This window comes from Ammodytes marinus, assembly GCF_949987685.1.
Source record: "Ammodytes marinus genome assembly, chromosome: 16".
Taxonomy (NCBI): Eukaryota; Metazoa; Chordata; class Actinopteri; order Uranoscopiformes; family Ammodytidae; genus Ammodytes; species Ammodytes marinus.
The window spans coordinates 22,188,409-22,206,449 of record NC_137220.1 but is presented as its reverse complement, the minus strand read 5'-3'; the positions used below and the strand labels follow the sequence as shown (position 1 = coordinate 22,206,449).

At 40.6% G+C, this 18,041-nt stretch overlaps 1 protein-coding gene across 1 annotated transcript; it reads right to left on the bottom strand.

The window, feature by feature from the left end:
• Nucleotides 1–9,071: 9,071 nt before the first annotated feature.
• hspb9 (heat shock protein, alpha-crystallin-related, 9) lies at nucleotides 9,072–11,791 on the bottom strand. The gene is made up of 2 exons (XM_080044529.1): nucleotides 11,439–11,791; nucleotides 9,072–10,333 (listed from the first exon to the last, which is right to left on the bottom strand). Exons 1-2 carry the CDS (start codon nucleotides 11,660–11,662, stop codon nucleotides 9,826–9,828), a joined length of 732 nt encoding a protein of 243 aa, XP_079900655.1. The 5' UTR covers nucleotides 11,663–11,791; the 3' UTR covers nucleotides 9,072–9,825.
• Between the last annotated feature and the right edge of the window lie 6,250 nt (nucleotides 11,792–18,041).

The following is an 18,041-nucleotide window of genomic DNA, read 5'->3' as shown; positions in this document are numbered from 1 at the left end:
TATCCTCTTCATCTGATGAAGATTCCTCCTCCTGTCGCTTTCTCTTCTGTTTCTTCTTCCCCAGCTGGGGTGGAGAGCACTAGGGTGCAGTAGCCTTGGCAACTGGTCTAGTTTGGGATGCACTGGGTCGTTTTGATTTTGTTGTCCTTTTTCTCTTTTGCATGCTGGTTGCCTTTCCTGCTCTGTTATCTCCTTCTCTGGGGTGTCAGTGAGGATATAGCTTGACATTTTCTTTTGTTATTGGGTTCCTTTCCTGGCTGCACCCTTTGGGTAACATGTGACAACCAACCCCCCCAAAAATGTGACGACCAACCCCAACTGGAATTTCTTGCTAGCATCAAGGCCAACAACCATCTGACAACTAATTAGCTTGCTAAAAACAATCTAAACTATAGCTTACCCTTCACACTGTTTTAGGGTAAGAGGTGTTTTGTTATAAACCCATTGTGTTAAAGCCTAGAAGAAAAATACTGAGGAGTTAAATATTTTCAATTTGACATGAAAAACACTAACAGTCCTCTCACCTCAAATTCAGCAGTCTAACTCCAAGGAAGACTATGTAGGTGACCTAGTCTGATCCCAGTTGTGGATATTTACATACCAAAGTTTAACAGACAGCCCCTTCTGGTTTCCGAGATATAACGATTGTGACAACCTACCTGTGTGACATATTACCCCGTTCTCCCCTACTGCAAACCGGCTGCAAGTCTACTAATCAGGCGTATAGCGGGGACGCCAGGTGTGCTTGCATGCCGGGAGGCAAAACAGTTTTTGACCGTGTCCGTAGAGCTCGCACAGGTTAACGGTGAATAGTTACATGCTCAAGTATTATCTTCAGTGTGTGTAAATAAACTAAGCATTATAAACCCTTGATGAACAAGTGGACATTCCATAAGTTTGAACTTTTTATCTAGAGGCTACGGCACGCGTCAGGTACACCAGCCAACATGCAACATAGTGGTTTAATGGAAAGCCGCTTCATGCCATTTGTTCTATTGGGTGTATTGTTTAGCAACACACCCAACCTCTGTCAGCCCTGCAGGTAGTGGGACCATATGGAGATAGTTTAATTTAATGTATTCACACTCAACCCAACAGGCACCATGGGTACTGGCCTTGCCAGCAGGCCCTCATCAGGGACCTCGCTCCCCAGGCCTGGGTCCAAGAGGGGACATGGTTTCCCTCATCCAGGGGAGGTTTCTTCATCCCAACCTGGTTGGACGATGCAGGCTATAAACCATGTCTTCAGTCCTTTCCGGAAGTGATGCCAGTTCTAAGGCTCTTGTTCACCAGTGAAGGTGACATCTACAAAGGGATTAAAACCATCAGGAGAAATAGAAGGACTTGTTTAACCTTGGGAGTTAAACCTCAAAATGAAGCTCTTGATTTCTGAGTGAATATACACTCCAACCAAATCTATTGTCATGAGCTATGTGTAGTGACTGAAATATTGAGAATTGCAAACAGATAAATACAAAATAGAGTTGTCTGTGTGAGTTGTCAGGGGTTATCCTTGAAGATGATTGAGGAGCTCAGGCATTCAGAAGAAAGACCACACTAAAGCCAGTTAAGGTTGGCAAAGGTTTAATTTGCATCCTATCAGGATTACCTACTAGAGGCCTCCTTTCTATCCAGGCTGTCTAGGAGGAGCCCCTGTTGGAGAGCTAAGGGCAGCAGTTTGTGGAATGAAAGGTCTTGTGTTTTCCCGTGGGCAATGGGCTCGTTACTCCTCATATTTATGAGGGTGTCAGAAACATTTCTGATGCTATCTTATGTCCAGTGTACTGCTGTAACTTCTCCGCTAAAGACAGAAGAATCTCAAGGGTCGATTGGGGTCAGATGTTGTCAGTCAGGTGGTTCGAAATATCTCCAAAATAAAATATTTATGCGGGAGTAAAACCGACAGGGGAAAAGAGGAAGGATTGAGAAAGACGAAAGAGAAAAAAAATAAAAAATAAAATGAAATAAACCAGGGGGAAATGAGAAACAGGGTAAAGAAGTGGACGAGGAGCCCCAGGGCGTAACTGTTTGGTAGCCTTTCCTCCGATCAATAAAGCTCATTTTGACCGTCGATCTTACCACATCCTGCATGCACCAACTACGAAAAAAAGCCAGCAAACAGGGCAACAACACCTTGAAGAGAACAAGTAGAGCACAATTCTATAGACCAAAGGGACACAGAATACTGGAAGGGGAGGAGATAGGGTCAAGAGATATTAAAGAATTTGACCCTTACCCATGACGACAAACAAAAGGGACTATTTCATGAGGGTATGATGACTTTCTATAGGCTCTGTGTGTTTTTCTGCCTGCAGTGTCTCTCCTTAACATTTGTCAAAAGAACATTGAGTCATTGTGTTTTTAAAAGGAGGCGGTCTAAAGCTTGGAATTATTGAGAACATTTACTGTGTATTCGCGACACCTCCATCTCTGATCAAAGCCAGCTGAATCCTGCTGCCGGCTTACTGGTGGATAGTCTTAGCCGGGACAACAATGAGGAATTATCATACACGAGAAACTTAATATATTAAAACTATGATTGATACTGTCTGTTTGATCGATTGGTTGATCAGATAGGTGGTTCCTCAGTGAGCATGCCATTGGGGTCTTTCCTTTCATGGAACATGTTTATTTAAGTCATCGATCAAGATGTTGGCAGGTTGCAATGGGGCAGAAATGTGAGTTAGAGTGATGACCGGCTTGATTTGCTGTCTTTCCTGCGGACAGAGGAAGACATCCCGTAATGAATCCTGCAGGATGAATTGCTCACCACTGCATGCACCGACACTGCCGTGGCGCAAGTGCATTAGTCAGCTGCAGGCAGGGTAGTGGTATTAAAACGTAGCAGCCCAGAGCTACGCAACATGAGTGGTTAAGTTATTGTGCCAGGTCCCCCTCTCTTTCTCTTTTTATTCAAGTTATTGTTATTTTACGTATGGGCCTACAAATGGAAGAAAAAGCAAGTCACTAAAGTTGAAATACAATGTCTACATTAAATTCGAGATGATACTGTAAAGATTTGTACGGATTTGAACTTCCGGTTTAAATAACTCAAGGGCAAAACTTTCTTAAAACAAAAAAAAAACCCATCTGTGCTACATCCTAATTTTTATGGAAAGGAGACATCCTCTAAACTCGACTGATAACAGCACTGCACTGTATTGGAGTGAAGCTATTGAATAGAGCAATACATTATTAGTCTAGCTTGAAGGATGTCTCGTTACAATAACATTGAAGTTGTAGCCAGTTATCTGCCTTATGACAATTGCAATGATGCATCATTTTGTGTTTTAATTACTTTTAACTTATGAGTTATTGATCCTGGAAGTTCCAATCTGTCAACATTTTTACAACTTCATCGCAGGCTGTACTTGTCAAGTTTATTGAAAATTTCGTATTTTTCACAAGTTCACAAGTATTGAACAAATAGTCCACCTCTTTATGTCTGTCACAGTCTGACTCTATAGAGTTTTGACAGGCGTAATCATTTCTCCTTTTCTTAAGTCGTTCTCGGGTGACATTTTTGTTAATAATACTCGCAGATGAAATTGCGTAGCAAATTGGGCTCATCGATGATGCCTGTGATCTAGAAACATACACCTGCCAGTGAACGGTCTGTGCCGTTATGAGAGTTTGGCCAATCCGGCTTGGAGTACTCCTAAGAACTAACCACACAGGAAACAGAGAGAGTTCAGACAGGAATATGAAAATGTTGTTAAGTGACTAATAGCCTACTTTGTCCCACCACTACTACTATCTACTGTTTCATAGATGACAATAATAAAAATAAATTGAGTAAACCTTATGACATCTACCACTTTCTGCAGCTAAAGCCAGCAGCATTCAAGCCTGTTGTTTCTCCCCAGCTTGCCCATGCTGCTCACATCGCCGTAAGCAAAAAGGTTTTTCACATTTGACAAGAAAACAGGCCAAAGGAACGGTCAGACTGTTGCGCATGCGAGCGCAAATCAGATTATGGCGATGAGATGTTTGTATGTTTAGAATGGCTGGCACTCAGTGTAAACAGTGTCCTCCTCTGAGGAAGTCTGTCTCCAGGAGAAACAAAGTTTAGCACCTCACTGAGCAGGAGAATCCATCATCATTATGACCGCACGACTGTTGCCAAGGAAAACGTGCAGCCATTTCCCACAAAGTGTGTGTATGTGTGTGTCCGTGTAATCTAAAACATCTCTCTCTCTCTCATACACAAAAACACACACACACACACACACACACAAACACACACACACACACACACCTGCTTAAATGTTTATTACTCGATTGCCAGCAAAAGGCCTTCACCCTGGACAACGTCATCGTACATGCGTGAGCACATTTGGTCCTTGCGACTACAGCAAGGCTAAAACCTACGCACATGCAAACACTCAAATACACAAATAAGAACAATACATGCAAAGCATCAACATAATTGATTGCTTTTTTATAATATATTTAAAACTTTATGACTAGATTCTGAGCTTACAGTTTTTGCCTAATGCTTACAGTTTTTTTACGATCGCATGAACACTAGAATCAAAGTATTACACAATTATCAAAACCTTAAACTCAAGAAGCAAACCTTTGGCCCATATGTGCACCACTATAAGCACAAAGTCAGCCTCACACTTTTTGAAAAACAATACACTCAGTGATTTGCAAAACACTAAACACTCTTGAATACATTAGACACAGAAGTATATCATGATGTCACCTTATTGCAATTCCAAAGCACTGACTGTCAAATGAGCAAACACATGAGCCAGTCAGTAAACACAGCCATCAGGTGCTCAAACACATGATTGCTTTATTCTAGACACACCAATCAGGTTCAATCACTATACAAATGCAGCAGGTAAGTTCACCTGCCTTACAGTTTTTGCCTAATGCTTAACACTACAGTTTTTACCTAATGCTTACAGTTTTTGCCGATTGCTTACACACATGTTGCAGACTTTGGCCCACTGTGTCAAAACTTAACACAGGCCGAATAGGACAAAGCACATGGAGATAAACTTCTAACTTATACGGCAAAATGAAACTCTTGAAATAAAACCTAACGATCCCATTTCAAAACAGTTTTTAGCATCAACACAATACACACATGCACTTTTGAATTACTCTTTCCTAGCAGCAACAACACACAGATGTGCTTTATGCAAAACACAGCTGTATTCAGTACTTTGGATGGTTTTTGACTTCAAAAGTCTCATTCAGATTTTTATGTGAAAGATTGATCTACTACAGTTTATCTAGACACATGAAAACAAAATGTAAACACTTCAGATTTTTTATTTTATTTTGCCATTTCAGGTTTTTGCCAAAGTAAAAAAAAAAACACACAAAGAAACACAAGAAATGGTACCACTAGAATGTTCTACAAAACATGGTGTTGTAGGGGAACGATTGGAAGACATTTAGGCTATGGATCCTGTCTCCTATTGGCATCTGGCCACATCACCTCATCCACGTCACAGGCAATGTCCTCCCTTGCCAAGCAACGGGGGAAATATCGCCTTGCATGCCGTATCCAACCTCTTGAAGATTTTTTTGGAAAGGTTGATCCACTATATTTTCAATTAGACACATGAAAAAAAGAAAAGAAAAAATATAGAGAAGCTTCTGAAAAAAAGTTTATATTGCAATTTCATGGTTTTGGCCAACAAAAGAAAAAACCACAACGAATAGGTAGGATCGCAGTTCAACAAGCAATTCAGTGTGTCACTATGAACTCTGAAACAATTACAGTAAAATATAAAAAAATAAGTGTTGTAAGGAATGGGGCGAGTGGATTATGAATCCTTTGTATACTGCCTCCCGTTTGCGTCTGGCCACATCGCCTCATCGACATCACATGCAATGTCATCCTTTGAGAAGCAACAGCGAAAATATTCCTGATATCCAGTCTAAATGTCCTAATTATGGAGCTATTGTGTTGTTGGGCTGGAATCTCAGACCAGCCTCCTATATTGTTAGGCCATGATCTATAACATGGTCCACTATAGTGACCCTGTCTCCGTCTGTTGTCTCCTTTGTCAACGTCCTCCTGTAGCTCTCTCTCGTCCTCTTCCCCTGACTCTTACTGTCTCACAAAGGAACTGAGCTCACCTGAGGTCTATTTGTAATGCTAAGGCTCACACTGACTGGTATTATATTAGCTTTATTATTTTTTTTCATGTGTGTGAGTCTGTGTGCTTTTCCAATTTTAGTTGTGTTTTGTATTTTAAATAGATGTGTTTTCCCAAGGATTGCAGGTGATTTCATTTTTGAACAATGTGTCTTGTGTGAAAAACAGTGTGTAGTGTTTTGCAAGAAGTGTGTTTGAGAATTTCAAACACAGTGCAAAGCACTTATTGTGTTTATAGGGTTGGTGCTTGTGTTTAGGGCATGGTAACCAAAGTTAGAGGTTGTGATGATTTGGGCATAGCAACCACTATTAGTGTTTAAGCATTAGGTAAAAACTGTAAGTGATATGAAGCGTGTGTATTTCATATGGTGACAAATATGTTTTTTATAAAATAGTATATAGTTTTGAAAAGAGTGTTTAATTTTGCAAAGGGTATGAGGTGTTTTGCTAATTGGGTGTTTGGTGTGCTAATTGGGTGTAGTTTTTTGAGCAATCGGGCCCTGATTTTTAAAATTGTGCTTAAGCAATCGAAAAAAACTGTAAACACTAAAAGTGGTTGCTATGCCCAAAGCATCACAACCTCTAACTTTGGTGACCATGCCCTAAACACAAGCACCAACCCCACAAACACAATATGTGCTTTGCACTGTGTTTGAAATTCTCCAACACACTTCTTGCAAAACACTACACACTGGTTTTTACATAAGACACATTGTTCAAAAATTAAATCTCCTGCAATCATTGGGAAAACACATCTATTTAAAATACAAAACACAACTAAAATTGGAAAAGCACACAGACTCACACACATGAAAAATAAAAAAATAAAGCTAATTGAAGGCGTTAGGTGGACACGGGCCCTTAGCATTACAAATAGACTTCAGGTGAGCTCAGCTTGTTTGTGAGACAGTACAGTAAGGGGATGCTGGGCTCAGGGGAAGAGGACAAGAGAGAGAGGCAGGAGGACAAGGACAAAGAAGGCAACAGACGGATGACAGGTATAGATAACATGGTCCACTAAAGATCATGGCCTAACAATATAGGAGCCTGGGCAGAGAGTCCAGCCCAACTACACAGTAGCTCCATAATTACTGTAAGACATTTAGACTGGATATCAGGAATATTTTCCCTTTTGCTTGAAGGATGACATTCATGTGATGTCGATGAGGCGATCTGGCCATACGCAAACAGGAGGCGGTATCCATAAAAGGATTCATAATCCACCCACCCCATTCTTTACAACACTTTTTTTCTTTTATTTTTATTTTTTACTGTAATTGTTTCAGAGTTCATAGAGACACACTGAATTGCTTGTTGAACTGCGATCCTACCTATTCATTGTGTTATTTTCTTTTTCTGGCCAAAACCATGAAATTGCAATATAAACTTTTTTTCAGAAGCTTTTCTATATTTTTTCATGTGTCTAAATGAAAATATATTGGATCAATCTTTCCAAAAAAATCTTCAAGAGGTTGGATACGGCACGCAACGCAATATTTCCCCCGTTGCTTGGCAAGGGAGGACATTGCCTGTGACGTGGATGAGGTGATGTGGCCAGATGCCAACAGGAGACAGGATAGCCTAATTGTCTTCCAATCATTCCCCTACAACACTATGTTTTGTAGAACATTCTAGTTGTACCATTTCTTGTGTGTCTTAGTGTTTTTTCTTTTTACTTTTGCAAAAACCTGAAATGGCAAAATAAAAATCTGAAGCGTTTACATTTTATTTGCATGTGTCTAGATCAAGTGAATCAATCTTTCACAAACAAAATCTGTATGAGACTTTTAAAGTCAAAAACCAAAGTACTGAATACAGATGTGTTTTGTATAAAGCCCATCTGTGTGTTGTTGCTGCTAGGAAATAATAATTCAAAGGTGCACGTGTGTATTGTTTTGATGCTAAAAACAGTTTTGAAATGGGATTGTTAGGTTTTGTTTCAAGAGTTTCATTTTGCCGTATAAGTTAGAAGTTTATCTCCGTGTGCTTTGTCCTATTCGGCCTGTGTGTTACGTAAGTTTTGACACAGCGGGCCAAAGTCTGCAACATGTGTGTGAGCAATCAGCAAAAACTGTAATGAGATTTCTGCAATGAAAAAGATGGCCATGGAACAGTGTGCGTGGCATTCACAACATTGGAAATGGATTCATAAACAAATATTAGGCAGCATATTTTAAAGACAAAATCAGTGTTTCTGTTACAGTAGGCCTAGATAGCCCAAAAAGAATAAACTGTAAATAGTTCCCTTAGGGACAAGGAAAGAAATCCCCTAGAGAACTGTAAAAAACATATTGTGTTGACAAGCCACAGACACATAGGCAGAAATAGATACGTACTGCTAGATAAGTTTAATTGACCTCCATCAGGATGCCAGCAGTTAATATCAAACTATTTGTGTTACTAGATACCAGTAAAGATGAAGAGACACAAAATCTTTCTCTATAAGTTTATAGAAACGGTCTATATTGTTAAGCTGGCATTGTCCATTCTTTTCATCTAATGCCTTTATTTTTTTCCTCCTGTGTCGTGACACCCTCAGGGCAGGACTCATAAAACATTAAACTGCTGCTTTTGTTCGGCACTTGCACCAACAAATAACTTCACCCCAGGACGCCAAATGTCACGACAACCTTTTAAAGTTCCTAATTTGGTCACCCGAGGGGGGTTAAACATAATGGCAGCATGTAGGACTTGTCTCTTTTTCTTTCTCCAACTTTCAGTCTTTCTCTCTCTATCTCCCCCCATCCTGTGTAAGTTGCCTGCTGGCACCACCTTGTGGTCACAAAAGTCAATAACAGAAGTAGTTGACAATTAAATAAATCCCTGCACCATGAAGACACCACTGTATTAATAGAAATAGATTTTCACTTTATTTTAATTTCAACAGTTTAATACAAATAGCAAACAATTACAAAACAAATATTCTCTTCATTTAGTAAACGGTACTCATTAAAGACAGTTTTGTAGTGGAAGTTTGTGTGCGTGGGCATAAAACATGTAGGCCTACAATTTTTATTTATTTAAAGCCTCTGGAAACCTGGACTAAAATACAGAGAATAAATATATGATATAAAAGATGGGTGTCTATCAGCTTTTGTAAAAATCTGATTTCAAAATAAATATATAAAACTTAGTTAAAAAAACAGCTTTTGTACTGTCTAGACAGAATTGTGTGGACGTGGTGGTATCAAACGGTCTCTAACAGTCATTGTTTTAAAAGAAGGTTTGGGCAGAGAACTGGCTTGATTGGTTCAAAATACTAGTTGTGTAATACGAACCAGAGCATAGCCTGCCTCCTCTAAACTGAACATCTGTAACGTTTATCAAACTTAAATGACAATATCTCTAATTTGGATTGATAAGTATGCCTAGCTCTTCTCAGATGATTACGATCATGCAACTCACTCCCCAAATAATGCAGTTAGAAGGATGTGGATTTCTGTTTACAGGGTCTTTAAACACGTGTTTTCATTCGGACTGTGTGTATGGTGTGTGTGTGTGTGTGTGCGTGTTTCTGTCCATCTGTGTGTGTGTGTGTGTGTGTGTGTGTGTGTGTGTGTGTGTGCGTGTTTCTGTCTATCTGTGTGTGTGTGTGTGTGTGTGTGTGTGTGTGTGTCTGTCTGTCTGTATGTCTGTCTGTATGTCTGTCTGTCATTCTGTCTGTGTGTCTGTGCATTAGTCTGTGTGTCCACTGCTTTGTTTTACTCCTTGGTAACGGGAAACTCCAGCGATGTCCTGAACCTTTGGGGCTGCTCCTGGTCCTGGGACTCATTGTAGCTGACTGCTGCTGCTGCTGCTGCTGGTGCTGGTTGCTTGGTTGCGACGGCGGGCGCGTGGATCCGCAGCTGTCCGCCGTCCATCAGGGAGCAGGACAGGCCGGACAGGTCCAGGTGGGCGGGCAGGTGGATCTTCTGGGCGAAGCCGACCTTGGACGAGGCCGAGGAGCTGAAGGAGGCGCTGGAGGTGGGAGAGGAGCTCGACTGGTTCTCCTCCGCTCCGGCCTGCTTCATGGCCACCACGGCCAGACTGCGACCCTCCAGTTTGACGGTGATGTCGCTGGGGGCGAAACCGCGGGCGTCCAGGGTCACCAGGAGGTCACCGGTGTTGTCACTGTTGTTGTTGTACTGCGTCACGGCCTGCTGCTGAGCGGGTTCGGCGGCGGAAGACTCTCTCTGCTGCTGCTGCTGCTCGGTGGCATCACTCAGCCGTCTGAAATAGAGAATGAGAATCTGGGTGAGAATGGGCTGTTTTCAAACCCAGCATTGCTTTGAATGGATGAATTAGACTCTTATATCTGAATCTAAATACATAGATTTTTCTGGGATAGCCGATAGCGGACGAAAAAACAACCAGACCTTTCAAGCGAGACACTGCAGGTGAATAAATAGGGTACATTTGTAACTTACAGATGTCATCATGAAAGAATAAACCCGTTGATTAGCCTACTTACATTTGTATTTATAAATATGTTTGAATAAATAGGCAAATATAGTTAATATAGGCCTATAACACATTTTGTATAGCCTACATTTGCATCTCATTAAAAAGCCAACATCGAAATGTTGGATGAAGCCAGAGTTAAAGATCCAGGACTAACCTTCAGAATAGTGCTAAGAATGATTATGGAAAGTTGAGTTGATGTAAGTGATTTAAAAGTTGACATTTGTAGTTAAGAGTATGTAAAGTGCTAATGTTGAGATAATGGCTGTTAAAGATAATACGAGAAATATACAGATGCAAACAGAAAAGGTTCAGTCAAATAAACACCTCAATAGGCTACATTTTGGACCTTCTATTTATACTAGTGTGAAAGAAGACATGTGATGGAAGCAAAATAGACAAATGTTTCTGCCTGCACTGTCTTGCCATAAGAGGAACTGGTCTTGATCCTGTTATCAAACTAATTCTGGAGCAGTTGGTTTGCGGTGGGGATCATGACCCAACCTTGATCAGAACAAACTGCGATGCGTGCTCTGCTTACGAGTCAAATAAACAGTTGCTTGAAGCTACCTGAAGAATTAATGAAAGGACTGATCTGGAATCAACAACAAAGGACATTGCCTTCTTGATATTTGCGCAGATTGGACATCATTCCTGTCTTTGCTTTCTCTTTCCTGCCACATCCAACATTTAACAAGCTGAGAAAGCATTTCTCATAATACTTTTACTGATGCATTTTGGTGAGCTGGCATCAACTGCACCAACTAATCTGCTGATTTGTACCAGACCAAACCCATCTCAGCTTTCAAAACACCCTCAAACATAGCCAATCATGTGTCTCTACACTCCCGAGATACACAGTTAATGTACTCACCTCGTCAAAGAGGATGATATGAGGGGCAACTTGCGAAGTTTGAGCAGTTGTGGCCCATTGTGGAGCTCCCTCAGGAGGCTGTCAGCCAGTGAGGCCCTCTGGTTGAAGAAGTCTTGCTGCATTGAGGACAAGGCCTCAGACCGCATGGGCCACAGCATTCGCTCCGGGCTGAAGAAAGGGTCATCGCCAAACAGGCTGTTCAAGGCACCATGCTGGGACATCATCTCTGGAGACAGATCTTGAGAAAAAAAACTCTTATCTTGTTTATACGGCAAGCTGCGATCGTTGTGTATCGAAAGCCTCTTTGTTTCTTGGTTGCAGATTCTGTCTCTTTAGGCTTCTTCTTTCGTCTTAGCTTTCTATCAAGTAGTTTAGGACATTACACAGCACTTCTCTCCTTAATATAGGCCTGCCCCCAGCTGTCCTCATCCGTCCCTCCCACTATGCTATTTACAACTCCATGAGCTCACTGCTGTTTGTTAGCGTCTGGCCGTGGAATGCCCTGCTATACTCATCAGAAGGCTTAGGACAGCTCATGGTCATATCCTGTTTGGGTGTTATTAAGTGCACTTGTGTTTTGTACTTTGTTTATTTGTGTTAATGACCTCCTTGAAAATAAGATGATGCATCTCAAAGAGCTTATTCTACTTATACACTCTCAACTCTACATGGCCATGTTCACACCGCAGTCCAATAACGCTTCAAGTGAGAGCATAAACTGGACATAAAGGAAAGAAGAAAGGGGAATTAATGTCAGAGTTTGCCCCTGTCAACATTGTACTTTTGCTGGAAATGGAGTAAACTCTAATCAAAGTGTAATTTCAAGTAATGTGCCTACCAGTGTACAGATAACAAATATAGGGTTAAAAGAAAAAACAAAACAATAATGGTCATCACAAGACATAACTGTAAGCTGCATCAATCGCGGATTTTGCCTTGCTCTCATTTCTAGATATAGGGCCAGTATGGAAGCCCATTTCTGCCGTGACTTAATGAAATAATGGACGTATGCTAAACTATGCACTTATTTTAAAATAAAAGTGCTCCTAATAAATTCAAATGTGTGCTGTAATAACGGACATTATTTGTCCTCCTGGCAGAAGAGGACTTTGACAAACATGAAATAAAACTGGACAACAAAATGTAGAAAGAAATACAGTTTTGAGGGTGTTTCAAGCAGAGCAATAAAAGGATTGATAACACTCTCGGTATCTGCATGCTTAATACTGAGCTACAGGAGCTGGTTAACTTAGCTTAGCATTTAGACTACAAACAGGTGAACACAGCTAGCCTATGTGAACAGTTGTTAAATATGCATTATATATATATATTATATTATATCAACTTCAGTAAGTGACTGGACCAAGTCAGGAAAAACTCCTCATATAATCCCTGCCATCCCGCAAATTTGTGTCTTCTCACGTCCTTCCATTGATTTTACCGCAGCACTTCTAAACATTGTGTTGTTTTGTAAAGAGCTAGACTAGGTTTCAGTCTGTATACCATGCTGCTAACCTGCCGCTGTCGATACCAACCAATGGTATCCATCTTCCCATCTAACCAAAGAAGTTGAATAAGTGTATTTTCAATAATGTCAAAACTATTCTTTAGAATATGCTTATACTAGAAATGGTCAAAGATGCTCGGGGAAATGTTGTCACCCGTAGCTTGTGATAGATTGGACATGTGACAAAATAGCTGAAGTTTAATTCCACTTGTTCAGAGGGTATTCTTTGTACATACTGTAATGTGTTAAAAATCAAGAGGTAAAGTGTAGGTCTTAGAAAATTGTGTTCATGTGTCATTGTTATTGCTTAGTGACACATGCCTTCTCACTGTTGCTGTCACTTATGGATAGGCCTACGTCCATCATTGTATTTCCTTGAACCGTTATAAACTGACTTCTACAGCTGTTCAGAACTATACAAATAGACCAACAGCGTAAACAAAGCCTGTTTTATCTCGGGTTACAAGGCTTCATGACGGCTTCTTCTAGGGATGAGCTCAGAGCGCTACGATCTCCCAGAGCCTGTCAGCATGCGTCTATGTGTGTGTGTGTGTGTGTCTGTGCGTGTGTGTGTGCGTGTGTGTGCGTGTGTGTGTGTTAAGCCAGTGTGCCAACATTACAAGGACCCTGTGTCATATCTATTTGTGGCTGTCAAGCCTTTTCACTATGACAGTATCTTCACATTATTGGCTCAAACTGTGAACTAGCTGGCATGTGAAAACAGATGTTCTGTTATGGTATTTCCCACTTCTGCTTTTCTCTGTAAGTTTTGTGTTGACAGTGTCACTTGGGAGTTGGCAATTTTTACTTTGTGTTTTGACTCATGGGTTTACATTAATGGTTTTTTGCTGATTTGGATACAAAGATTTGAAATTTAGTTGGATTGATTAAGAAATCATCGGACTGAAGAGAGGACAGATAGTAACCCTTAAGCCATTGGGACAGCTCCACCAAAAATAAAAAAGTGTGTCAGTGAACAGGGGATGCCAGGGACAGAAATAGAAAGGGAGATTCAAGATGGCTGCTTACTCCTCAGCACTAAATTACTGGGTTATTATTACACCAACCAGTCCTCTCTGGTTATCATGTATGGTTTTATTCAGCATGGACATATCTTTATGCATGTATTAAAAGATAGGCAAGAATGAAATTGAAAATGTTTTATCTGAATAAAGTACAAGTATATAAAACTAAGGTGTTTTTGAACATCAACATTACAACTAGATTTCAGAATACATGTACACATGTCACAGGTTGAATAAAAAAGGGCTACACTCCCAAGAGGACAGCGTTGCAACGACAAGGTAAGGAGAAAATAAGGAGGGTTTACAGTGCAGATAATGGGATGTCTAATTAATGTACAATTTCAGTGGAGAAGATAGTGGATTATGGTTTTGTTGTACAACAAGGCCTCGATATTGATACATTCATGATGCGCTAACTTCATGTGATTGATCCATCTCTATACCATTTGGTTGATTTGAGATGCAAAACATTAAGTAAGCCTAGTTTCCCCCCCCCCCCCAACATATTATCCATTGAGCCATAAAACATTGATACCCTCCCGCTACATCGACCCCTTGGGGTTAATATTTGCTGTTTGGCCTCCATTAACCTCTTGTCCCATGGCAGCTTTATTCTGTCCAGAGGACAACCGGTACTCTAGTTGAAGTAATAGTTACTACCTTCAAGTAGGGGAGAACGGGGGAATCTGAGGCATCGGGTAATGTGAGCCACCCCCTGTATCTAGGCAACGGAAAACATTTGTGGTCATGTGAGATATATGTTTTCAAGCCCCTCTCATTTCCCCATGGCCCTCAAAGAGAGGACCTCATGGTGCTGTGGTAAGCATGTTTTTTTCACCAAAATAGGTATTTTGCATGTAAAAGTAAATTTTCTTGCTGTCAACTTAATCAACTGTTGTGCCAAAGCAAATGTGTTCACGTAGAAAAACTTCTATCATACGTGTTAATGAACTACCAACATATGAAACCATGTGATGCTGATAACTGAAGATTAGCCTGATATGCTAAGAGAGGTAGTTTTTTCTCAAATTGTGGTGGTGGGGGAAAGTGAGCCATGAGGCACACGTTAAGTTTAGTCTTAAACATACATTCTAATGTAATATTACATGACATGTTTTATTTTAATGTCATACACATTGAAGAAAAGCCATCATTCCAAGGAGATACACCAGGAAGACGACCTGGGGCAACCACACGGAAAGAGCACCTTCTCATCTTTTCCTGTAACCTTCAGGGCTGGAATGTAGAGTAGGCCTAGTTGTAGAGTATGACAGGCTGATGTTATAATCCAGTTGGGTCTTCTCCTGTGTTCTGAGTCCCAGGCTGTTCTCGCTGGTTCTGATTTGAGTTGAGCAGGTAGAGGCCTTCAGATACCTGGGCACAGAGATCGACACCCACCTGTCCTTCTCCCAGCACACAGACTCTGTGTACAAGAAGGCACAGCAACGCCTGTTCCTGCTGAGGAAACTCAGGAGCTTTGATGTCAGACAGGACATTTTAACAGCTGTCTATAAATCACTCATAGAATCTGTACTCACGTTCAACATCACATCCTGGTTCACCCTCACCTCTGTCAAAAACAAATCAAAGCTTTCTCGGATCATCAATCAAGGAAGCAAAATAACAGGCAAAACTCAAATTCAATTATCAGTACTCCACAGCCAGGCAGTTAAAAGGAAAGCCAACCTCATTACACAGGATCCCACCCACCCCCTGCACAAGTCCTTCCAACTTCTGCCATCAGGCCGCCGGTATAGAGTACCCCTATCAAGGAAAAACATACACAAAAACTCATTCATACCCATTGCCATAAACAGCCTAAACAAACAATGAACAATGGACAAATGAACCCTGGCGCACTGTCACTTTACACTTTGCACATATCCACAGCTTTTATCTTGTTATTCTTACAGTTTTTAATATTTATACTTGTTTTAAGATCTATACACACTGTGTGTACTCTCAGAAATCAATGTTGTTGTATGAATGCCTATCATTACATCATCGTGTTTGTATGTCGAGCCACGTCATAGACGATTTTCTGTTACGACAGACAATAAAGTTTTCTGAATCTGAATCTGAATTTTCCTATGCTTTGACCCCCAGACACTAGCTGGCTCTAAGGGTCCTGTGTTCTGACCCCCAGACTGTGTTCTAATCTAACTGGTTCTATCTTTCATTTGAATCTTATTAAAACCTTTTGAATTATAATATGTTGTATTTGATTTTGTTCAGAGTTTCTTTCAAGTGTTTAGAAAATTTGCTTTGCTTAATTGACCAAACCCCATTATTCTTTTACTAGTCCGACATTAGTTCTGGAATGTGTGGCTAGCTTTCAGGATTCTTACTGTTACAATATGTGTTGTTATGGTAGTTTCAGAGTGGAAAAAGTAAGTGGATCAGTTTACCCCACAGCTGGGGTAAAGTGAGCCACATGACAACTTTTTTTAAAACAACCATATTTTCACTGCCCTTTGTCTTGAAAAAATTCTGCTAATGCCCATTTCTAGGAAACATCCTGAATTAATGGGAAATGTGTAAATTTGAGTGATAAATCATTTTAGCTTGCTTAGAGGGGAGCAAATGTAAAAAGTGGCTCAGATTACCCCGTTCTCCCCTACCCTAAAAAAAGGTTTGATTCTAGATAATGACATCATGTGACCACAAGATCAGCCAATAATGTGTCCCTTGGTTATAATTTGTAGGGTTATTTGATTGTTACATAACCATGTACCTCTCAAAAGCTTCTTTGCTGACCCTAACCCCGAGCCAAATAGTGTGGCCTATTTCAGTATAGGCTATATTAATATTTTGTTAGTTGGACTATTTAAATATTACTTAAGAATGTTACTAAAACCAGTAAACAAATGGTTATGTACAGTTCATACGGAAAGTATTCACAGCTCTTCACATTTTCAACATTTATTAAACATGCAGACAACAGTTCAGTGCTTTTTATTAACAGCCATGGGCACATGAATACGTGTCTCTTCTGAGTTTTCATTTATCAGTGCACTAAAGAGAGGGAGGTTAGAGTTTTCAAAAGATTATTTTTTGGCATTTTTATGCTCTTTATTGATAGTGTAGAGACAGAGTTGAAATGGGGCAGAGAGGGGAGTGACATGCAGAGAACGACTGTGGGCTGGAATCGAACCCGGGTCCGCTGCTGGCCGAGGTCCATGGGGGGGACGCCCTACCAACTGAGCTAAGGGCGCCCTCGGAGGTTAGAGTTTTGAATGTAATACCCAGTTGACAACTCGTGGTTTTGGGTCTAAATGAAAGGGACGAACGGTTTTATAAATAACGTTAGGCTTTAGGCTTTAGGTGGAGGTTTACAAAATCTAAAAAGAATCATAAAAGCAGAAAAGGGGGGAGAAAGAAAAATCAGAAACAATCTTTGTATATCTTGTTTGTTGTCTTATTAGGGGGAGGAACTGTTGCGGGCACATGTATTATCCATTCCCTGTTTATAATCTTTTGTTTACTAGAGCTGAATGTTGACATGTTGTAGCTAAGTTTATGAGTGCTATGTTAGTACCTACACTTCCCAGCACCTTAGCGTGAGGATGTGACGTCATGACGGAAATGCGAGGGACTGTTTGAAATTGGACAGCAGCCGTGCAGTTCGAGAGCCGAAATGTTTCACAGACTTGCCGACAAACACACTAAGAGGATCTGTGCTTGACAAGCTTACCCCACCTTTAAATATCTATCACTGGGGTTAATAAACTCATAGGCCTACTTTAATGTTTCCATCGAACTCCCATGAAAATTAAGCTGAAAAAAAGAGCTGCAGCTTAGCAACTGTTGCTAGGCTGCAGCTTTTTTTGTTATTTGTGTCACTGATTTGAGGGGTGGAGCCTCTGGAACAGAATCCTTTGATCTCTGAGCTGGCTGGTTTGAGGGGCGGAGCTTCAGGTACATTATTCCTTTAATTTCTGAAAATCCTTTGATCTCAGGTTGTGATGATGTCACCTGAATATTCGACTTTCAATTCTAGGGAATTCCTTTGGTCAAAACATTCTTGGCCTTCTTTGCAGCCGGTCGCATACTAACCAAACAGTTCGTGAA

Coding starts and splice junctions, on each gene's coding strand:
- hspb9 (XM_080044529.1), bottom strand. CDS start 11,662: ATGATGTCCCAGCATGGTGCCTTGAACAGCCTGTTTGGCGATGACCCT. Junction 10,334..11,438: donor ATATCATCCTCTTTGACGAG/GTGAGTACATTA, acceptor TCTCTATTTCAG/ACGGCTGAGTGATGCCACCG.